Source organism: Hippoglossus stenolepis, chromosome 6 (genome assembly GCF_022539355.2).
Source record: "Hippoglossus stenolepis isolate QCI-W04-F060 chromosome 6, HSTE1.2, whole genome shotgun sequence".
In the NCBI taxonomy this organism is placed as follows: Eukaryota; Metazoa; Chordata; class Actinopteri; order Pleuronectiformes; family Pleuronectidae; genus Hippoglossus; species Hippoglossus stenolepis.
In genome coordinates, this window is record NC_061488.1 from 9429949 (window position 1) to 9454928 (window position 24980).

The window sequence follows — 24980 nt, forward strand, 5'->3', positions numbered from 1 at the left end:
GGAGCCTGATAACACTTAGCATGGGAATTAAGTACTTTAATAGCTCGGGCTATAAAAAGTGGAGAGGAAGGAGCAGCAGCATACTTCCAAAACACTTTTGGGAACGTGTTGTCTTTTGTATCTAGAACAGAGCTCGTGGCTTTCGGATGGAAGGCCACTGAACCTTTTCCTTATTTTTTAAAGCCAGGAGGGAATTTCATCTCCCTCCATTTTTTTTTTTCCAAGGACGTTTGTCATTGAACATTGTACAAAAGTTTCAAGGCAAAAGACTTGTGAAACAAAAAAAAAAGCAGAACTAGCCAGTGAAAAAAAACCTTCACAGGCCAGTGAGGCCAATTTAATAAAACGCTCAGTACAAGCAACCAAATTATTTTTTTCCCTGACTCTGTGACACTATTGTGCATTAACGTCAGCTGATAAGACTTAAAGCAGCCACACATCCCTCACTATCGGCTGTTATGCAAAGTGGCAGCACACATATTCCACATTAACAATACAGAAATGGCACCGCTGGAGTCATTTGAACCATCTGTCTTTTCATTTAAAAGTCGGGGACTATTTCATTGAAAAACCATGTGTCAGCACAGGGAATGAATCTGGACAAGTGTTCAAAATGAATTCAACTGTTCTTATGAAGCCTTTTCATTCGTTCATTAAGTAATTAGCCGTGGGACTTATCCTTGCGAAGCCCCTGTGAAGCCCATGGTGAAAAATCTAATGAAAACCAAACTAAAACTTGGCGGGTGGCAGTCACCGTCTTGTCACTTCTGCTTCCACCAAACACACGACCGACTTGTTGACACACTGTAAAAAGATGTTGACAAGGTATTGACTCATTGAGGCAATAACCGTGGCGGGGTTACTATTCTTACTCCACGCCCCCAGCACGGGAAAAATCTAACAGCTTACACAAATAACAAAAACACACACAGTTGCTCAGTTAAGTGACACGAGTGATTGGGCACTTGACGCTCTTCAGCTTTAGAGCAAATAATTAAGTGCTGTGTCTGTGTCTGTGCAGATAAAAAGGCATTAGAAATTCCTTCCCATCTTCTGTTGGCTATTTTCGCGGGAACAAAATTCGTGAGACCGCTGTCTAAGATGACAGATTCATGCATTTGCATGAGGCTCTGAACTAAGACCTAACAAAAGTGCACGGCTGCTGTGCTGAGCAGTGTGGGTGGACTGGGGATCCACTGCTGTGTTTCTCTCGCATCATTATTCTCCCCTTCTTTTCTTTTTTTCTGCCTCTCACTCCTCAGCTCTGTGACTCCGGCGCAGTGGGGGGATCAACAAAGGAGGCCTACACTCCTTCACTCTCAAACACACATTAGCGGTGGCACGTACACAGGATAATGTGCGTGGTTCCAGTCGAAATGCAATGAGGGACAGCGAGATATGCCTGACGGAGCTGCGGGAGAGCAACATTCACTCGCCGGTAAAAAATGGCAGAGAATACAACGGCAAGACAGGAGAAGAGGTAGAGTAGATGCAGAAGGTGGACATCTTATTGTTTGACTCAGGTGAAATGAGGCTCCTTTGTCAGAGCCACACTCAGACGCTGAAAACCCCCAGAAAAGTCAACAGAAGCCCAGATGGTTATTGAGATTGAACAGCAGCTTCCCGGTCCCATGCATGAATCTGCACCTAGTTAAGGTGTCCTTGGACTTTTTATTTTCTTCCTTTAGTTCCACCTTAAAATCGGTGGGCTTCTTGCCTTCTGGAACTCTGCACTGCTGCCATAGCGACCGAATTAGACAAAGGCAGGCATGTCTTTAGCTCTTAGCTCACTGGGAAGTCGCTTTCACACATTTTTGTACATAGATAATCATAAAGTGTAACTCTTACGATGCCTTGACTGTACACAAAACAAAAGGAAGATGAGATGCACTACAGGATTAGAACCCAAACGTTTAATGAATCAAGATCCTTATTATACTTTAATTATGCCAAAACATGTTAAGTGATATCTTATTCCTTTTTTGACAACAAATCCCATTAACAATGTAATGAGGAAATACCAACAGTATTGTTAGTGTGGCCGAGTGTAGCTTGGTAGTACATTTGATACCTCTGTGCCACAGGCCTACAGTGTTATCCACAAACTATTTTAAAATGCATCACTGCTCTGGATGTTCCTTTATTTCAGTAGTTAATTCTGATACACTTAATATACAACTGAACGTCCTCAATGCACCATTTAATTCTGCTATTATGACTCCTGTTAATGTCACATTAGCTTGATTTAGGGCTTTTAAAAACCATCCATCCCTCTCTACACTCCCGTTTGTCTGAATGCAGAATCCAGCAGCATGAGTTCTTAAAAACACAAACACATAAAGAGCCCACATCACTCCAATTTTAATCTGTGTCCACTGTTTGCCTGTCAGTCACCGAATACATTTTTAAATTCTTATACTAGCTTTTGAATCACTGGAAGGCTTTCCCCCCCATCTTACCTGGCAGACATGCTTAAAAAATATGTGCCTGCGCGGTCGCTGATATCCTCCGACTAGAAAAAAACCTTTTGATCGTTCCCGACGTCAAAACTAAAAGTCGTGGAGCGGCAGCCTTTGTTAATTACGCCCCAAAACTGTGCAACAGCATCCCTGAAGGTCTTAGGGGCTCTGCATCTACTGACGGTTTAAAAAGAAACCTTAAGACACGTCTTTTTATAATAGCCTTCCCCCGACCTTTTTTTGTTTTTTTTAACCAAAAGGTTTCTTTCTTTTATCTCACGCAGCTGAATTTAAAAGGTTTTACCTGATGGCTGTTGCTAGTGAATCGCACGGCCAAGATTCAGAAACAAACAATTACATTCACATCTACGGACAATCTAGGGTCTCCAAATAACATCACCCCGGTCTGCATGTCTTTAGATTAAGGGAGGAACAAATGGTCGCCACAGGAAAAGAAGAGCAGTCAGAAAGTATTAAGAGAAATGAATGCATATGGTGTTTTATTGGGATTTGAGCCTTATCTTATATATAATGCTTGTAGGAATTTCAAAGGCTGACTCCAGACCTTTGAATCACTGCCAACATCTTTTGATGTTTTTTTTCAAGTCGGTCTGTTGGTGTATGGAAGTAAAAACAAAACAAAAATAAGGCAAATCAGAGCTTTGTAGATAGAATTATGAATGGACATAAAGGGATTAGGCCCTCTGGAATAAAACTGTGATTCAAATACGGCAAGTGCGTGAATATCGAAGAGCAACACATGTTCCTCAGTTAAAAGAAAACACATGAATGCAAACAAAAAGCCCTATGTTCAGAGATGACTGCAAACGGGCAATATCAGATCCTTTTTGAGACAGACTGCTGTTCTGAGATCAGATCTAAGGAGAGATATCCCTTGTGCAACAGTATTGTTAATGTCTATTTTTAGCTTTAACTGGTCAAGCACTGCGCTGTGTGATCCGACAGCAAGCCACTACCTATATAGCCTGAAAAGGGTGTTGATGGGGACCTGGCTGGCACCGATCGGTTTGGGCAAAACAAAACAAAACATCTCCACCTGTCAGACAGAAAACAGTTAACGTGAAACATCTCTGACTGAATAATGAAGTGAAAGCAAATCCTAATTTAGTCTGATCATCAGACCTGAGATGAACTGTAGGTTCAAGAGAAAACTAATGACTTGATCTCTGCTGCCCACACTTAGTTCGTATTCTTCATGGTGCAATCTTTTTAAAAAGCCTGTCTGTGTTAATATTTTCTTCAGTCATTTATTTAACCTGGCAACGAACCAAGATTTGTCTTCTCCCTGATCGTTTTCAGCCATGGGAGCCTGCAGTTTATATTATATACGTGAGAAATCATGTCGGAAGTGTACACATAATTACGCTGAGAAATAGAAATGAAATGAAATAAAAGACCTGGATATTAAGGGATTCATTAGAACGATATGTCGAAACAAGTTTACATTTCCCACACGATCCATTAAATTACATCAGTGTTTTTTTAAAGCTCAAAGTGAGCTGGGTCTACCTCTAAAAGTAGGACAGTTTCCAGAGAAGATTACACGGATTTCTGATTTTAAACAGCAGAATCTTATCTAGAACATTTTGTGAAGACACGATGCACTTCAGAGGAGGCTCTAATGATCACTGGCTGACATACATACCAGCATATTTGTAAAGACAAAAGTTTCTCTTGTTTTAGACCCCAGCTCCCATTTGGCTCTCCTCCTCCACTCCAGAGTATTTGTCATTTATAGCTACTTGGAATTAATTGTTAAGTATCATCCACATCACTTTGTTCACAGGGCTGAATTATATAGAGGTTCAAGTACCGGTAGACCCATAATACATCACATGGGCTGAAAATATTACATAGATCAAGAAAACATTGTGGTGCTTTTAACTATAAATGAATCTAAATGCAAATGTAAATTGTAGTCAGCCCACAAGCGACTGCATATGATGCATATCACAGAGGAGGTGGTAAAGTAAGAATTCATTACCCAATTTTTATAGTCCGAGATGACTCTGGCTTTTATGTCCTTTATTTAGTTTTTCTCTAAGATATATTTTATCTTGACACTGGAGAGAGATATGAACACGCAGCACCTTTGTGCAAAAATATTCTCAGACAATGTAGCAGTTAAAGATAGTTTGGTATTTCAATTATTCTTATTTGCTCTCTTGCCAAGTCTGTCTGGTAAAGATTTTGTTGAAGCGAGAAGATGATTAGCTTAGCTTGGCATAAAGACTGGAAACAGAAGGGAAAGAGCTAGCCTGGCTCTTTCCAAAAGGTTAAAAAACAGTCGCTCACCAGCACCTCTAAACCCAATTAATCAACACATTGCATCTTGTTTGTTTAGTCTATTGAAAAACTAAAGGGTTAAAGCAATTTTCCATTTTACAGTGGGTCACACGTAGGAGCAGCAACTATTGGCAGAGTAATCGTCCGTAAAACCATAACCACACTTTATTTTAACAGATTCAAAAAACATGTTTTGGTGCAGCATGCATGGTTTAACAACAAAGAGGTTCCCACATGTTCTCCCTGTGTCTGAGTGAGATCTCCGCAGGTATTCCAGGCTTTTCCTCACACAGTCCAAAGCCGTGCAGATTGAGGTTAGGGTTAATTAGAGACTCTTAACTGACCGTAGGTGTGAATGTTAGTATGAATGATTGTTTGTCTCTGTATATTGGCTTTGTGATAAAATGGCGACCTGCCCATTGTGTAACCTGATGTCCGTCCAATGCCCGCTAGGATTGGCTTCAGCTCCCCCTGTGACCCTCAAAAGATAAGTGGTATAGATAATGGATGGTTATTAATGTTTTAAATAGCTCAGCTAACTGGCTGCCGGCTCCTGCTGCATATCTACTGTACAGTTGGGAGAATGACATCCATCTTCTCATATGAGTCTCAGCAATAACACAAAATTTTCCTTTAATGTTCTAGTGGCTGTATAAGTTCATTTACACTCATGCACTGAGAGAAAACATTATATAATTTTAAAGACAGATCTCATATTATGTTATTGCTGGTTCATCCGTAAGCACATTATTCTAGTATTTCTCAAATCGACAGTATGCTCGATTGATCTGTATCCACACAATAGAGCCTGAAACATACTGTTGGAAGAAAACAACAGAAGAGAAATCATCTGCAGCTATGATAAGCAGCAAGTGATCTAATTTGAGTCTCCAAGACTATTTCCCTGTTATGATCCATGCTCTCTGTAGGAATCTTCCCACCGCGTGTCACTCACCGTTGAAGCTGGTGTTGCGTATATACTTCAGCAGCGTCTTCCCTTCCGCAGACTCCATTTGTGGACAAATGCCAAGATGATCAGGACACAAGTCCCTCTGCATGTTGTGCAGAGCGTGGGCCATGGCGTACACCGCGTCAATCACGAACTGCACCTTTCCCTCCTGCTCGTACTTGGAGTTGATCCCGATGCGCTCCTGGCCTGAGGGAAAGAAAAAAAAGGAAAGAGGGATGACTAACAACCAAATAAACCACGAGCCACTAGACATTACATTCTCTCAGCACGCCTCATCATCTCCTGCTTGGTTTTGTTGTTTCTCGTCCCCCATTCACCATTTGCTTTGAATTTAGATTTTGAAGGAATAACACCTTAAGGGACGACGTGGCACAGAAAATAAGAAAACACATTTTGTCCCGGAGTGGAAGATATCAGGCTGAACTGTGAGAAAATGTGTTTGTGGCAAACAGAGCAGATTCAGATTGAATTACTGTGGTGTATTACAAAGTAATAGGCTGCTAAGAATGTATGTCATTTGTCCCATCTGCAAGGTGATGAAGATCACCGTGAACTTTAGTAACATGCTCTGCTACAGTGGCTTCCTGCTCTTTTATATCCTCCTCCCAGTCTACTGCTCTTTCACGGGCTGCTCTAAAGGTTTTTGCCTCATGCTGCTGAGACACCGCTTGAATAACTAATGTGCCACCGCTGCTGGATTTTTGTTTTTGTTACCAACCGAATTAGCCATTTTATACTCAGGGTAGATAAAAGCTGTGTTTCAAAGGGTGAATGGAAATAATCACAACAAAAATACTACTGCTAATTTTAATGATAATCATCACCATCACCATCATCATCAAGATAATCATACTATTCAAGCTCCCGGATAACAAACCTGCATCATAAACATAAAGAGAATTACGGTGAATACTAAAAGACAATTTTCTCTTCGGTGATAGCCGGTCGTAATTTCCAAGCTGAGTGGAGGAGCGCATTATGTTAATAGGACACATATGATGATGTGGGAGACTTGCATAAACTGAAGAGGGTCAAAGGCAATCTGTGCTGACATTTCAGCCAATTTCTCAGAACTTAACACACATTTCAGCCCACACGTAACCTTTTTACCTTTTCGAGCTGTGCATAGAGCGCTCAATGGACAGTGGTTCAATGCAAAAGCCTTCAGTTCGTATTTAACATTCATAAATACCGAGCTTGACTCTAGATGTAAAAACAAATTAAAGAGAGAATAAATTGACAGTGGTGCAGTCGTCTTCAGAGCAACTGGAGAAAAGATAACAGACATTAATAGTCATTTTACAGAGGGTTTGTGGGGCACATGAAGTGGGACAACCATCCTCGGTCTTTGATGCATGACTAAAGATGCCAAACAAAAAGATGATAAAGGAAACAAAATCCCTCAGCAAACAGTAATTTGTGTCACACTGTTATTACCGTCGTCACATATGAAAGCAAGATTAATACAGCATCCCAAATCACAGGCATCATCCGCGTAGATGATAAACGCAGCGCATTGCCTGTCACAATGTTGGCAGCCACAGTTTAAGTAATAGGAACATCCCAGAATGTTATCAGCAGCTCTGTCATTAATGCTGCCACAATGGTGGCAATAAAGCAGAACGGGGGGCATGGACAGTATTTACTTAGTTTCCCTTCCTGTAATTTCCAACCTAAATGAAGTCCACTGTGGCGCAGTGCAGTTAATATACGCGTCATGACTGTGCTGAGCTGTCAAGGTGACTGGGTTAAGGGGGAATATAGAGAGAAAATGGGATTTTAGAGATACAGGACATTAGCCACAGGAGCAGACGGTCTGTAACTGTACTATGACTAAGACCACGTGGTGCATTATTATTCTAATAATAAACTCTGCCTGTCCTGCACCCGCTGGGCAGAAACACCTGGCGTTAGACTTCCTGGCTGATCCGCAGACAAGAGAGGTTGAATTAAAACCCCAACAGTCTATCTGCAGCTTCTAATACGAACAAAAGGTCAAGTTCACTTGAGCATGATTCAGGAGAGGGAAATTATGCATCATCCTTTAGTGTTTTACAGACATGTTTCCTAATTTGCTAATGTCAGAACTCATGTACCTGTGCATTTGCGGCTGGTATCCTCTCTCTTCGAGGCGCTGAGGAGCCTGCAGTCAAAGTTTTCTTCCCAGAACTCAGCAAACCACACGTTCCTGCGATTGTTCTCAAGGGTGAGCGCCGTAAAGTATTCATCAAACCCTGGGAAGAGAGGAAGGAGGAGAATGGCTAAGATCCGGACCAATTATCGACCAATTCAAACCTGGAGGAAACGAAGCGCAGCAGTGTGGCGGCGGCGGCGGCGTGATGCTGGGCCGCTAGGTGTTGGAAGTACACCAGCAAGCGCTTCTTCATCACAATTTGACCATGGTGGTTCCTCTTCCTCTCGAGCCCCATGGAACTTTAATCACTTCTTTCATCTAGGAAATTACATTAATTAAAAAACAGGATGCATAATAAATAACGCAGGGATTGTAAGTGGTGCCACAGCCTGTTGCCTCGGGCTGTGAGGTCCTGTAGGTGCTGAACAGGTTTTCTTCAATTCATAAAATCCATTACAACAGAATCAGATTGAAGTAATGATATATTAGCCTAATAGGGCTTAGGTGCCTGTATGATGCATTAGCTCAACGAGAGATAAGTTGCTGCGACAAAGCAGAAAGAAAAGAAAGCCTGCGTGCTGGATTTTTCTCTCTTGTTTGTGCAACTTCCCCACCCAATGTGGGTCAGGGAAGTAAACGTCACTGCGAGATTCACGGCGCAGTGTCTTTTATCCGTCTTTGAATTATGAATTTCACATTTTAAAGTTTCTCCGTCCAAGTCTCCACTCTCTTACGCAGTCATATCAGCCGAGTCGTGGGTAGAGGTGATAATGGCTAATCAGAGCTGAATGACTCAGCTTATTTTCCTTTCAAAAGACCATCAGTGATGCATGGTGGATTCATAATTTTTCTCGCTGCCGTCAGAGTGTACAGTCGTCCTGGCTAGACCTCCCCTAATTAAGCAAAGCTTCACAAAACGCAGACTTAAAAATTTGCTCAATTGTAGTGATGAACGGTTATTAGGCCTGTGACACTGGACAGAACATTAAATGAGGTGGTTCCTGCTGAGGACCTTCTATTTGTGTGGTGAATTTGTACATGTCCTGGCAAATGCGGCGTATAATTAGCAGCATAATTTCCCCATCGTCTTCCTTTTTTCTTGCGGGTGGACTATTTATGCTGCAGCTTTAGAGAGAAATCCACCACCTAAGCACATAAAAACAAGCAGTAATGGTATTTCATTTGGAGTTTATCGGCATAAAATGTTGGAAATGATCGAAAGGGCAAAGAGAATTCCAGCTATAGACTTTTTATATTGTGTTTCTTTCCATAACGATGCAGAGATCAGTGATGCCAATTGTTTCAAGCAGTTTGAGAGAGGAGATTATCAACTTGTAAAGCAAGTAAGCCCACGCTGATCGATGTGTATGTGACATTCACTGGTTCAGGATTTAATAATAAAATAGCCAATATTATCCAAACGGATTTTAGTCTGGTCGTGTACAATAAGCACTAATGTTAAAAGGTCATTCTTGCTCTCTGAGGACTGTTGAAAGCCATTCAGAGAAAAGTTGGAAATTGCCGACTGAAATAGAAAAGATGAGACGGAGGGACAAGAACAGAGAATAAAAGAAGCGAAATAAAATGTCATCTCTGAAATGCATCGTCTATCGCAGAGTTCTGCACAGCACAGTATATCTATAATGTGTTTCTTAGATCGTACATTTAATTTCTTTCAGTGTTTGCACTGATTTCCAGACATTGAAGCTGCTTTCAGACATGCACTGAACTCCAGATCACGTTTTCCTGAAATGATCCGGAAGGGGCTGTATGTGAGATGCCAGTTGCTCAGGATTGTAAAATATCCAGAACATGTGCGCGTTAGCCCTGCATGTGAGAATCGAGAATACAGCAGGAAAATGTCCAGAAAATTCACAGAGAGCGAGAGGGCATTTTTCTAATGTGCAACAGAGGCAAATCTGAAAAAATTTACATTACAAAAGAGGTTTGATGTGCGTAAAAGACGCACATGAAGATGTCAACTTTCAGTTTGACAAGGGGGATAGGGGATCCGAAAACGATCACCTGCTGTGTTCTTCTAATGTGAAAGGCAAACTCCGGAAAAAATGTCCACACCAAATTTCCAGGAACTTAATGTCTGAACAGTTTTATATGGTCTTGTGAGTGAGTCAGGGACACATGAAAATGCTTTTAAAATTTTTTTATTCTGTTCTTCAAGTGGTACTAACAATGTTTTGTATTAATGGTGCTACTTATTGAATGTAAAAGGGATCGCTCATTAATCCAGAGACAATTATCGTCTGTCTCTCCGGTTCCCCTCGGCTCTGAGGAGCGTTTCATTGTCTCTGAGCTCATTGTTTTTTTTACCTGAAACTTTACCGTTTACTTCACCGTCCTGCTGATTCACTCTCACCTCCTTCATTAGCATCATCTCAAGCTGCATCGGGCTGCTTTATCTTTTTTTTTTTTTTCACAAAACGCTCTAAACACTCACTGTAAACTACCTGCTCAGCATCAAATGGCAGACAGACGCACTTAGAGACCAGCTGGCGAACATCGGGGAGCATTTAGCAGCTAAAGAACCAGATATTTATCTCAGGAGTCAGTAAAGACCTAAGACAGAGCTAAAAGGAGAGTGACTATTGATCAAACATTTGCTCAGAGGCCAGAAGCACAACTTTAAATGAATGCTTAAGTTCCCCCTTATCTGCTGGAGGTTTCAACAGGCAACAGGGAGGATGTAGTTTGTGCTGTTATTGAATTCTATTGCATTATACGGACAGGTGTCTCTTTTTATTTCACTCTCCCATTTATATCGGTGATGTTTGGCTAAATAACAGAAACACATCTCTTTACAATGCAGCTCAACAGCACCACAAACTAAATTGTCCACAACGATCAGACTGTTTCACTCACACAGAATCAACACCTCTCTGAAACAGCGTCATTAAAAACGGAACATTATAACCGTCATCAGGTGGGAGTTACTGCAGGACTGTTGTATTAGACTAAATACATTTTTGTGGGCTGTTCTTAAAAACTGTTATTAACACAAACGAAAGCAAACCAGGCATAAAAAAAAGGAATTTGTACCAATAAAATCATATAGTACATGTGGTGGACTGCAGTATATAGTATACAATAATTATAATATAATATGACATTATTCTACTTTAGAAGTACCTCAGAACGTACTTATCCCAGAGAGCCTTTCTTGATTTTATCTGCACTGCTTATTAATTTTATCTCTCTCCTTTCATTCACTTTAGAAATAATTAGGTCTTAAATTTCCATGTAACTTTTTCCCAAGTTCAATGTAAAGGGTCACATTTAATAACCCTGAGTGTTTTCTATCATGTCGAGTTAGTGTGAATAGACCAAATAACTTCAGAGTGATTTAATAACAGAGTTAAAGTTATTATTGTGGCTTTATTGTTCTTACATTGGGTTTATCCTCTATCTTAACTTTCTTGCTTACTCCTTCTCCATATAACCACTTTACGAGCGTCAACAAGAGACTGATTTACGCGTCGAGTCTGCAACGGTAAAACGACCGTGTTGCTCCCGGCCGTAGCTAGTTTATTGTTACGGAACCTTTTCCCCATAAAAGATTACTTCCTAACTTCCTGTCTATGAAACCAGCAAGCGTACTTTCACAATAAAACAAACACAATGGTGCTTACATTTATACATAAATATATGCATTAAGCTCACGCTTTATTGAATAAAATCATTCTTACTCTTATTTGATTATTCCCATGCAACTCAACATGAAGTAAAACCCTTCATTAAATGTGACCCCTTGCAGTGAGTGTATATGTAATAAAATTACATTGAAATTTTATACGTAATTGTAATCGATAAAGTAAAAGTTTTAGGCATAATTATAGTGTTTGTTGTTTTGCTTGTGAAGCACTTTGTAACTTTGAAAAATGCTATACGGATAGAGTGTATTACTATGATTATTATTATACAATATAATACTGGAATGTCACTGAGTAGAGCCCAAACCTCCGCCAAGGCATAACAGTCCCCTTATGAAATTTTAATTCAAATTCGATAGATATGGATTTTTATTTGCATCTGCACCAAGTTGCACACATATCAGTCCCCTAAACATAACAGATTTTTTCATCAAGATCAATAAATTATTCTCTGAGAAATTGTTGGTGGAAAAAAAACAAACCTCATCTTGCAAAGTTAACCTGATGGTGCACAACTGTTCTTGGTCTCTCTCTCTCCTCTCTCTCCCCTCTCTTCCACCCTTCTCCCCATTTTTCTCTGCGCACCCCAACTGGTCGAGGCAGATGGCCGCCCACATTGAGTCTGGTTCTGCAGGAGGTTTCTCCCAGTTAATGAGGGAGTTTTTTCTCTCCCCAGTCGCCAAAGTGCTGCTCATTGTGGGAACTGTTGGGTTTATCTATAATATTTAAGGTCTTGACCTTCTCTCTTAAGTGCCTTGAGATAATGTATATTGTGATTTGGCGCTATACAAATAAAATTGAATTGTTAAAGAAAGTGAAAAAAAAAATGACTGGGTCTGCGCCAAAATATAATGAGTTGTTTTATGGCCCACATCCCACCCTTCCATCAACTTTTGTGGAAATCCATTTGGTAGATTTTGCATAATCCTACTGACAAACAATATACGTGTGAGTGAGTGTGTGTGTGTATGTGTGTGTGTACCTCTAATGGAGGAGCGCTTGGGCAGTATAGTGACTGCTCCCACCGCCACGTCTTCAAGCTGGTGGATGGGACTGCTCTTCGCTCCCCAGCTGTCGGATCCGATCCACAGGAAATGGCCCACCTGATTGGCCCTCTTGGTGGCATTGAGAACCCCCCTGCAAGGACATCCGTGTGAATTAGGAGGGAGCGATCTAACGCCTATCACGCAAAGGAACAGCTGGCTTTAAGGAGCTGCTTGGACATTACAGCTCTGTCATTTACCGTTCTTCATTCATTCTTCACATCATAGGTGAAAAATAAAGGAGGGAAATTAGGGTTATTTTGCATGAACTGGTTTATGTTTTGTTTTGTGTGAATGAAAGATGTTATTTTTACATCTCATTTAAACACAATAGGACGTATGAGTTAAAGTCATTGATCTCCACGTCCCTTTCTTGTCTTTACTTTTTTAATTTATTTAACTGGAGTATCCACTTCTAGATCCTTCATTCTGACTTCATAGGTACTAAATGTTTGATTCGGTGTTTCTTTACATAAACATTCCCCACAGGGCATTGTAAATGAAACAATATCTCTGCTGCTTTGTTGGGATCTCTATTCCCTCTTTTCCTCTGAGGCGCGCTGGTGTTTGTGTTGTTGGAGGTGTATTTGTGTAGCAGACATCCTGTGCACATGGTAAATCTCTGCCTCTAGCCTGACTTCAGGAGCTGCGACTCGGAGATTAAAGACCCCAACATGGCAAGTCATCAACACGCCTGAGCGACATGGATGAAGGCACAATGCACTGTGCTCCTCACCGTATGTCTTCTTCACTGGCAAAGATGACGACTGCCCGCGAGTGCTGCGTTTCCAGCAGTTGTTGGATGGCTTTGTCGTAATCCTCCACCTTGGGGTTGTGGGGTATTTTCAAAGACTGGGCGACGCAGATCCCACCTTTTAATGGGGAAAGAGTAAGAAATGATTAGGCCTCTGGGACGATCTCGCCCTTTCACTCACTCTCACACACACACAAACACACAAAGCCTGAGGTCATAATGGCTGCTTTTATTCTTATGGAAATCTCCCCCATATGGAAATGAAAAAACGCATCTGAACACAACAGCGAGGTTTTAAAGATGCCGTCATGCTCGCTGTACAGTCTGAACAATAGCCCTACAGTGTATACATTTACATTTTGGCAATGATCGACAAACCACAGCAGCATGCAACACAACACTCCGACTGCGCCTCCCGACTGAGCACCAGCATCATTTCACAGAGTGAGGGAGTTATAAACATATCTGCTATAGCGAATCCAATAATCCACACCAACAGGGACGTAAAGCTACAGATTTTATATCATGGATCGGTGAAAATCCAGCAGCTTTTCATTGACTTTTCATTTAAAGTCATTATCAAACATCTCTTGCTGGACCCTGAACTAATCAGATAGCACAGCTGGCAATAACAAACAAAGAGGATATTAATACTGACAATAAATCATTCTCAGACAGGGCACCACTAATGAGTTTTAACAGGATGAAGGGTGCCGACCGTTTCCGTGCGTTGCTAAATATTTGCTACATACTGTATTAAGCACGGTATATAATTGCAAGTGTGTAAATTGTTAGCTATGGTTGTCCTTTGGGTTATATTCCGTAGCTCATTATCAGATAGAGAGGCAAAGTAATAGTAAAAAAGTTTTGCTCCGCTCGGTAATTACAAGCGCTAAGTACAGGCTAACCTTTAAAGCACTTTGGATAAACAGATACGATCACCTGTGTGAGAGAACATCCTAACTATTGTAGGCCTAGACTGAGGCAGCAGCCTGTGTCCTGAGTCAACAACAAAACTTTACACAAAAAAAACCAATTAAAATTTCTCCCACTCAAGCATTTTAATAGCCTACCCAATAACCTTTCAGTTTGAATTTCCCCTAGTAGACAGAGAAATGGAAGGAATCTCCTAATTGCCGTTCTCCTCAGGCTCATTACTTTGATATAAACAGCTTTTAGCTGCCAGATCACACATCTCCAGTCACAGTTTACTGTGGCATTTCTAAAGGCAGAAGATAGCAAAACAAGGATTCCTGAACCGCATCTTAACTATACACTCTTCTATTATCAGCAGGCAGGATTAGTGATGTTTGTTGATGCAAGAAAAATACTCTGGGATGGCTGCTGTTATCCTGCTTAAGTGGACCACACGCAAAAAAATGGAGACGCTGCCAATGGTCTGGCTGTTGCTCAGGGTTTGTGGCATCCTGTTAAAGTGAGACGTGCTCGGTGTCATTTGAGCGGCGCAGCCTGCATTGTTAGGTCTCCAAGGGATGACACGATTCAGAGCAGAGATTTTAGTTGATTTCAGCCATAAATCCCACTATATGACACTGCACTTCCACTGTTTAACATCTGATTCTGGTGTATGAGCAGCTCTAGGGGGAACAGTATGTCTGCAGGTAGGTATAACTCACATACACACACACTAGAAGAAAAATGTATTATTGCCATTATCTCCATTATGACATAAACCTTGTTTGAGGAGTTACAATGGTAAAAGTCTTGAACAGAGATGTATTGTACGTCACAACAGTTAATAACAGAGGGAGCGACCACACAAGCCACTGATGAAGATAAGAAGCGCTTGGAGCAGATTTCATCTACAGAGAAAAAAGAGCACCAGAGCTGAACGGGCTTGCTGGCTTTCGACTGCCCTACAGGCTGCGGACCGGTGGTTGTGCAGTGGTGGCTAAATTATTGAACGCCTGCAGAATGCCTCCTCTGTCAGTCAGTCAGATGGTCAGACAGTCCTTTAGTTCAAGAGGCCGGCATGATGGAAATGCAAGTACTGTGTCGTGTGCTTACAGTGCATTGTGCTGTGGGCCGAACTGGCTTCACCTGCCACTGGAAGGCGATGTGAGGACTTGAAAGAGTCCTCGATTCAAACTGTGGACTTAAAGAGGAGCTGCGAGTGTCTGTCTTGGCTTGGAGATGTGGGACAGATAAATGTCAGGCTCTGGGAGAAAAGAGTGTTTTATTACCACTTGTTAAAGTTTTCTATAGTAACACTGCACTGTCCAGCTGTCACTAAGAGACAGTGAGAAAAAAAGTGAGGATGATGTTTGTTTAAAATCCATCTAAAACACTGAAAACATCAGATTTCTGCTGACAATAGAAGTAAGGACGTGCTGGTTTGACGTGCAAATTTGAGCTGCACCCTGTTAATTTACCTGATGATTCTACAACATAATACAAAATGTAAATACATCGTTAACCTCTACCCTCTGCTCCATATTTGATTAATATATCAATGGCAGCTTAATGATCATGATGGTTAAATTCCTCAGGTCTTGGAAGTTCTCCACTTATCTGTCTAAGTGCCATAGGTCATGCACTGCATTAACTGCTTTAATTATTCATCCTCTGTGCCCTTGGTTCTGAAAATGCACTGCAGGGCGAGAAATCTAACATTGCAATTTAGCTTAGTGAAATACAAAAGCCTTTAATTTTAGAAGCTCCCGATTGGTCTCCTCTCCCGCCTACTCAACACCCTGCAAACCCAAATCTCTAGGGGACCCACAACACTGCAATTATATTTATCACCTTGACAGTCAAAAGGCAAACCTGCTCCCGCCAGTCTCTCCTGCCTGAACACGTGGGAGAACATCAAAACGCACTGACACGCAACTGGCATCTGTGTGCCCTGCATTCCTTTGCACTGCTGTTCTGGGAACTGTCAGATGTTGGGGGATCATGTAATGGTGTATTTTACGCCATTTTCCCGATGCACCGGGTTCTTCCCACTGTCCATACCTACTGCTAAAAATGAGTGGTTCACTTTTACTGGATATTTTCTCCCCTCACACGGCTCAGATCTGATGTAAGCAAGCATCGTGTTGGCAACTTGCTGCAATCAATTCCGCAGGGGTATTCTGTGGGAGGTTTTCCTCAAATGCAAGTCTTTTTATCAAATGGGAAAACTGAACTCAATCGTTCTGGCTTGAGTCCAGACAGACACAGAAAAATACAAACAAGATTAATCTCTGCCAGCTTCACCTGCAGCCAGGATGGAGGTGCGCAATGGAACAGTGCCTAAACTGGAGAGAGAATGCAGAGCGAATAAAAGAATGGAGAAAACAGGAGAGATCAATACAGGCTGACCATCACTCCGGTCTCAGCTTGGGGTAATGGGCAGCCATATTGCATTAGTCCTCTGGAAGGTTCTCCTTGAAGTGGTGAAGCGAGAATCCTACTAATGCATCTGACATTTCACTGCAACCAAACAAGGCAGCCACGAAAAAAAACGTCTCAAGGTCTCATTGATCAAGTGGCCGGGATGCTGCAACAACATCCACCCAAAAGTGTAACTCTGCAGCTGAGCAATTTCTTAAAAATGATGCATGTTTAATACATTTACTTATAACACACTTTTCTAGATAGTCCCCTTTCCATATTCACTAAGATGTTTGCCTCTTAAATTCAATCCATCTTAGTCAGTTCTGGTGCGGAAGGGCTTCCTCTGAGTGAATCCTGCGAATGTATAGTCTTGCTATTACATAATTAATGTGTTTATTAACGATAAGATGGCTTCGGCACCGGAAGCTTTCCTGTAGAGGGTTTAATTCCCATTTGTACATGAATACAAAATATAGCAAAGTGACTGCAGCTCGGAAGCAACAGGATGAGTCAACAACAACAGTGGCTTATGATTCCATTTTCCTCATAGCTATGCAGGAGTCATAATGTTTACCGAGAAAAAAAGCGGGAAATGTATCTGAGAAAACCAGCTGGAGGAAACTGCCTTTATCACAGGATATAAGATGAAACGAAACTTCCAATATGAGCCTTAAAGCAGGGCGTTTATTTATTTGTTCCCATACGAGCTTCATTCTCTCTCGCTCTGTCTGTCTCTCTCTGTCTGTCTCTGTCTCAATGCAAATTACGCCACCACAAACAGCTTCTTAAGGTTTTAACGAGTGATCACGGTGGACATGAATGCACACAGATAAAATATTCATGCATGCTGGACTTCTGATCGGTGCCTGTGGGATGTCATTAGCTTTCCTCATTTTAGAGGTTTCCGCACATTAGTCTATTAGAAGAGACAGAGATCACTCCCTGCAGATTCATAGGAAATGGATTGGGATCCCCAAAAGGGGGAAGGTGAGAAGCAGCCAAATACTTGTTGCATGGATTGTGCTATCAAGGATAATGGAGGGTCATTTTTCAAAACCCGGGTAGCATTCTCTCAAAAGGATGGAGACTTGAATTGGAGTCTTGAACACAGCGATAGCCGACCTCTGTGCACTAAAAACCCTCTTGCAATCATCCAGTGTGATTGCTGAAATGTATCCTGAACGGCTCCTGGTTCTCATGTACCACCACATGTCGGCAACGGCATCAATGTGGAAAAAGCAGTTGAGTCAAGCATGTCCACAATTTTCAGCCCAGTTGCAGGCGAAACTGCAACATCCTGTCTGCATGCAAATCTCTGCTGTACTTTAAGTACTCTTCAAGGTCCTTACAACCTCTCCAAAGACACATCGAAACATAACAATTGAACTGCTAGGGCCTGAGCAAAGATCATTGCTACTTTAAACTATCAACATTAATGTTACATTACACGACCCAACAAACAAGATTCTAATTGCTTGCTTCCCAGACCATACAGTCTCTCTCTCTCTCTCTCTCTCTCTCTCTCTCCGTCTGCTTTATTCACATGGTTTCCTCGGAAAAAATGTCTAGAGGCATTCAGCAGAGAAGCCGGGTTCTTTTCTCAAACAGACTAAATATGTAAGATGCAGATCCCCGCTGCTTCTCACACACACCTACACCCACACACACACGACTGGAACAGAGTGGTTTGAACTGACTGCCCGTAAAGCTGACGGACCATCATTAACGTCCTTAGAGCCGTGCACTCTCACTAGCGAGAATAAAAAATGAGGCTGGGTGAAGCAGGAAGGCAGAGTGTAAAACAAAACTCTCCCACATGACTAGTTGCCAGAACGTGCTCTCCACTCCGTTGGCCAAAGAGACTACATTAGAACATTTGAGACAATCCCTCTTCTGAGGCTGCACCAAGCAAAAAGCTGAAATGCTTACATTTAAAAAAAAGAAAAAAAAGCAGGGTATAGAAAATGCTCGTTATTGTTATGTGGCATCTTCGCTACAAGCTGTTTCTCTGTCTACATTTCCAGTAACACTCCACAACTCACTGGGGAACCAAGGCAGAAGCTGCCAAACAGATCAATAATTCATCCAGCGAAAAGCGATTTCACGGTGAAAAGGAACACTGAACTTTCTCTGGGTCAAAAATGCAAGTTCATGTTTAAAAAAAAAATATTTGATTAAAAATGTGAAAAAAGTATTAGAACCTTTTGTGGTGTCCATGACGTCCTCACCTGCTTCTTTGGAGAGTTGTGTGAATGCCTCTATTCCCTTTTCTCCGTAGCTGCCCTCGGAGGCAATGGTGGAGACGTACGTCCATCCCAGGGCTCGGATGATGTCCACCATGGCCTGGGCCTGGAACGAGTCTGGAGGAACCACCCGCGAGAAGAAGTCATAGCGCCTGTCGTCACTCAACTCTGGGGCTGTGGACGCGTAGCTGATCTGCGGGATCTTGGAAGAGAAGAGGTGGCATTAGGGAGACTTGGAATACATTCGCTCATGTGTTGGTGTTATTGTGGTTCAGCATCACATTTGGTTGCTATGGTGACTGTTCTGATAAAAACACATTTTTGAATAGCCAAGTACAAAATCCCTCCTTATACACTGAGATGTGCTATTCACCATTTTATTTGAGTGTCCAACCTTTCACCCTTGAAACTAATCTATCTGTGCAGCAACTGAGAAAAGTCCATCAACCGAGGACCATTGGATGCAGTTGAAGGCTACAGAAGGGGATAGAAAATACGTTTTTTTTATAAATCTCTCAACTGGATTTTGTTATAATCTTAAGTCTTTGTCTGGATCTTGTGAGTAGAGGTTGTGCAAGTTAACTTGCAGTTGTACAAAATGTTCCCCTTCTAACGGAAAGCAGCGTAATCACACTTAATTATCACGATCAGCTAACAACTGCCACGTTCAATCAACCTAACAGTGGGTATCTCATGAGGAAATACAGAAAGGTTTTATCAATCAAGCTCTGCAGAAAGATGCAACACACTCACTTTTCTTAATGTTCAACAGACTCCTTAATAGACCTCAGGTGTTGCACTTACCCTTTAACATTTGAAATTGCAGCCAAGCTAACAGCAAAACTCTATGGAGGTAACAGTTGATCTGTTAATTTGTGTTTTGTGATCCCTTGATTTAATTTTTTTAACGTCATCATCACATTAAAATGTGTCCAATAGTTTTTTGGGTTATGACTAAGTATTGAGTTGTACTTTGTGTTTAGTGCTAATTGGTAAAGCATACTGAGATGCTGTCAACATGTCAGTATGCAAATTTAGCTCAAATCACCTCTGTGACCAAACACAGTCGCTTAGAGCCAATGCAGACGACTGAGTGTTCACGCAGAGTGTGAAGTGACTTTTGGAGGTGGTGAAATTTGCCTACAAAGGGAATAGAAAGATATGATTAGATGCTAATTCACCGCGGGTGTCGCAAATTGCTGCAAAAACGTGTCTGTGTGTTTGAACTTTACTGAAAGATCTGCATGTCTCGCATGGCTTTACCATTCTGTTTCATAAACACAAGAGGAAAAGGGGGAAATGCAGGAGGGAAATTACAGAAATAACGAGGAGTCTCTGGCGAATTGATGCTGAGCAGAACGACACAGACACACTCCCGCAGACACAGTCGCCGTGTGTGCCTGTTGCTGGCTAGCTCACGGCTAACATCTGTACAGTTGGTGCAGTACACTGGCTGCTGGGGGCAGTTTGGTCACATCCACAAAAATGGTGCAAGGTGAAGATTCACTTCACCTTCTCCCTGGGCGCACCCTCAGTCTTGTTAAACACAAGCACAGCAACTCAGGAAAGTAAATGTAGGAGGTAATGTCTCTGTCTGCACTAACATTTTTCATGGTAATCATCAAAAGCCCAGCATCAATTCAATTGATTGCACATTGCTGCCTGATCAAGTCCTGAGCATCTCATCATCAGAGGTTTTGAAACAAGCAATCACACCTGTTGGTATGTCTCGGATCAAAATGTCCACCTCCTGTTCGAGAAGTGGATGCACAAGCAGGGCCCTGCATCTTTCTCTTGAACCCAGCGCTGTACCTCATCAAACAGCCTAATCTAAGCACTGTATGAATGCCATCCATTTCTGTTAGAGTGATCAAAAGCAGGCGGACGCTGGGGAAACACAGGAATGAGGACACCGCGGCACGCTGATGGGGTTGCTTCAACTCCCAGAGTGTGAGTTATAGCTTTGACCCACAACTCAAAGGGGGTCAACTGCACAAAGCTGACAAATTGAGGAGCAAAGCAGGTGGTTGAACTCAAGATGACTCAAATGTTTCACTTCAACAAAAAATAAAAATAAAAAGCTAATCGCAAAATCAGAGAGCGCAAAATCAGTGATGCAATTAGACAAATTCACACGTGGGAACGCGACGGCGATGTCACGAGGTGAATCACTGCAGCGCCGTCTAGACCGAGCGCACCGGGTCGTAGAGGGAGCATAGCAAAGTAATGGAAAAGCAACAGCTCCGGTGATTTGCATTTGAAAAGAGCCTTCTTTCCGAAAAGTAAAGTATATATTTGGAGAATTTGATACTGGATCTATCCTAACAGAGCTGCTACAGTAATACTATGGAGTCAAAGGGTGATATACGTTTGTTGGATCACGTCCCATCTTCGCCCCAGCTGTGATAGAAAGCTGCATGAACATTTGTCTCACTGGAGCTTTTTGCTGCGGGACACATTTAAGATGGCGATGTCTTTTTACTTTGTCCCAGGCTGCTACCCTGTCGATATAATTTCTCCAATCCTCCCAATTCCCCAGGAATCTACAGCTGGCAGAACAAACATCCACATTTACAGCCTTTTGCTTTTTTAATTACCACTTCGATCTCCAGGAAACAAAGGGGCTTGATCGAAACCTTGATTAAGAAAATGCAGAGGTGTGGGGAGGATTAAACCTGCTGGAATCACGACACAGGGAGCTGCAGACTAACTGACACTGATTACAATCTAACATCTTTGTGGGGTTTTTTTTACCTCCCTGAGAGCTAATGGACTATAAATTAAGTTGAATGCAAGTTAGTAATTCAACCTTCATTATGAAATAGATGAGTGAAGTTAAACCTTTCTGAAAGAGATAATGCCTCAGTAGATTTCAAGCAACAAAGTTTAACTTTTACACTTTGGTCAGAGTTTTGATGATTGATACCCATATAAAAATAGCAATTAAGCCCTTGTTGCTACAAATTGCAGCAGATCTGAATTTCTTCACCGCAGCTGAAAAAACAGAGATAATAAGTCAGGATGTTCTTATCAAGATTTTTCAATTATTTTCTGTAAATAATTCGATTAGAATGTGTATGAATAGGGGATTATTTTCTCTTAATCCTGACGTATGAGGAATTTGCCTTTCTCTCAGTTACACCTGACTCTGTTTGCACATCATTTCATTTGAAGCTATTACATGTGAAGCATGGCATCACACACAACAACATGATAATGCTCCAGCGTTAGCGAGGGCAAAGTGTGACAGCGATGCCTGCGAGCGGCCGGCATTGGTCGTCGACTACGAGAACCGCAGACCGATCGCGAGCGACTGAATTCAGGCCAAGAACGAGTGGTTAACAATGCCCCCATTCAGTATCACAATTACCCAAAGCTGATGTCTGGCACCTGTCATCTGCAGTATAGATCAAAGTTCGGATTGCTGAGGGTAATCGCACTGGCTTGCTCTTGAATGTATCTGGGCTGACAGGATCGATAGGAGGAAAACACAGAGGTCTGTTATAGGGGACACTGTTATATTGATTTACCACCACAAAGTGCTGCGGCCGCCCTGAATAAAAAATCTGTTGCTGAAGTCTAAAGGGGGTTTTGAGAAAAAGACGAAAGGGAGGCCGGGTGGGAGGAAGCGGTGGTGGGTTAGGGGGGGGGAGGTAATCTGCTCACTGACATTAAATGAGAATTTCAACCTGTGTTTTAGGAGAAGAGGTGACTAAGCAAGGTTGTGCAAAGGTTAGACACGTTCACACACGGAATGCCAGGTGAAGCTAATTAGAGTGTGTTGGCCTTTTCCGTCGCATTTTCACATACAGCAGCCCACATGCACCAGGGGTAGGCGCGGAGAAAGGCGAGAGAGTGAAATGTTTGTGCTTTAACCGTCCTGCTCTGCTGATGTGAAGGAAATGATTCTGACGAGCTGAGAGCAGTTCGTGCAGATGCAGCTTGCTGTGCCGCACCGGCTCCGTCCTCACTCTCTCACGGCTGATGCAGAAAGAAATGTTATTTGAGGAAAAGCAGGCAGCATATGGCACCACACGACTCTCGGTCGGGGTAATGGCAACCATCTATCCTTGCCGTCGGAGAAGAAGGTAGTCTGCAGATATTAAAAGGCGGCCTGTCTACACAGAAGAAAACCTATGACAAAACACAAAAGCTATCTTTCAAACACAGATCTTTTATCTACAAAAGGCAGCACTGACTAGACACCATTAGTGTCAAAAAATGAGGCATGGAAAACTAGAGACTTGTCCAGACTGGCTTTGGTATCGATTAATGAACAGCACTCAAAAACACAGCTGAAAAGTAGCTGTGAGTGGCAGAGCTGAAAAGTTTCCCATGAGCGGCTTTAACTGGAGCGAGGGCAGCCAGGCAGTTCCTGTTGCAGGAATCCCTGTGCCTCTATTTGCTGCATGATTAGCTTCTAAGTATATCTTGACATCAGTCAGGCTCGGCTAGGCTGTTTGCAAGAGTCTCCACGGTGACGGCGGACATGACAGCGGGTTCTGACAGACCCGACTCAAGCCCCATGCTGCCAGTGGCCGGATGCCAATGCACAGATTGTCCTTGTGACACCAGCACAACGACACGTACACACAAACTGTAAATATGATTCCTATGTACAGGCTGAGGAGCCATTTTGAAACACTACACGCCCCCATTCACAGTGGAATAAATATTTTCTCGGGTCCCCCGTCAAAAGATTTATTTGTAGCCCCAGTGCCTGGTGCTGTAAAACAGCAACGGTCAATATCTCACGAACAAAAAAAATCAGTATGATAAACAGGCCTATAAAGATATTGAGCAGTTATCACGTTTTACACCGTTCCTGCTAAATCAAGGCTCTGCAAATCTAGCAGGGACATGCGGGGGTCACACAGTCATTGCTTTGCATTCACACAGCAGCGCCATTTGTTAGTAGGACAGAGGTAATGACTGTGTCTATACATGCTACCTCGGGCTGGGCTTTGGTAATCTCTCTTCACCAGAGCACAGCGCAGCAGAGGAGGCGGGGAGGAAGGGCGGCGGAGACCGACAGCTTTCCCTCCCTCTCTCTGTCACTCTCTCCCCCTCTCTTCCTGCCCATCTGTGTCTCTCACTCAAACTCTCCTTTTGTCAAGGCTGCGTTTCATCATTGTGGCCTCACGCAACCTGTGACTTTCTGCCTCGCGCCCTTGTTCCCCGCCCCTCTGTGTGCTTCAGCCCCGTCGAAGAGACAAAAGTGAGTCCCGTCTTCCAGAGTGTCTCTCTCTCCATCCCTCCCTCGCCGTCATCTATCTGCATGCAGACACGCCCACACAGATGATCAGCAGACACTTCCTGCCCACAGAGGTCCTCAGGCTGCCAGTTTCCCCCCAAGTCGAGACAATCTGCCCTCAGTCATTGGCTCGAAGGCCAGCCAACACTCCCCTCCTCCATGTCCTTAGTGTTTCTCTTTCCCCCCCAATTTTGTCCCTTTTTTTCATTTCAACACTAAATCCTCAAAATTGACAGTGTTTTAATAAATAATGAGCCTCCAGCGTTCATTGCCAATGCAAAAATATTCACATGAACATATCTGCAAACCAAGAATTTGTTTATGATATCCACTTGTAGCAATTAAAGCTTGATATTGCAACATACATCCTCCTTTTAATACTCACATGTGCACATTGCTGTAACTAACAACTACAACCAATCACAGAGCTGGCTTTCTTGCCAACATTGCCATGCTAGCTGTCCATGCAATGCTATAGGGAAGTACGCAGCAGCCTCTGCCTCCTCTCCCCATCCTCATTTTGATGTTTGATGTCAGGCTGGACCTGTATTTCCATTTGCATGACGTGATTGGCTTGGCCTGCTCTCGGGCATTTGATTGGGTGATGTATGCACTAGAAAAGTTGAGCTTTTCTGAACTTCTATCTTACGCAGCAAAAGCAAAATTAAGCCACGGAACCACAATGCAGTGTGGCCATGCATAACATCACCCATTTAAAGTGAATGAGCCCTGGCTCTGTTTAAGCCTCCAACGTGTGCGTGTGAGTGCTCCGTTAGCTCTGTTTCCCACCAAGTCCTGAGAAAACATCTGGT

General features: G+C 42.5%; 1 protein-coding gene across 4 annotated transcripts in view; it reads right to left on the reverse strand.

The window, feature by feature from the left end:
• Positions 1 to 24980, reverse strand: part of LOC118111447 (metabotropic glutamate receptor 7) — a 94367-nt gene that overhangs the window by 18665 nt on the left and 50722 nt on the right. For all 4 annotated transcript variants that reach the window (XM_035160060.1, XM_035160056.2, XM_035160058.2 and 1 more), the window contains exons 2-6: positions 18900 to 19116; positions 13315 to 13450; positions 12518 to 12672; positions 7833 to 7970; positions 5722 to 5922 (exon numbers count right to left, since the gene is read on the reverse strand). In XM_035160060.1, the coding sequence (XP_035015951.1) occupies positions 5722 to 5922; positions 7833 to 7970; positions 12518 to 12672; positions 13315 to 13450; positions 18900 to 19011 (742 nt within the window). In that variant the 5' untranslated portion in view covers positions 19012 to 19116. The remainder of the gene's footprint in view (positions 1 to 5721; positions 5923 to 7832; positions 7971 to 12517; positions 12673 to 13314; positions 13451 to 18899; positions 19117 to 24980) is intronic.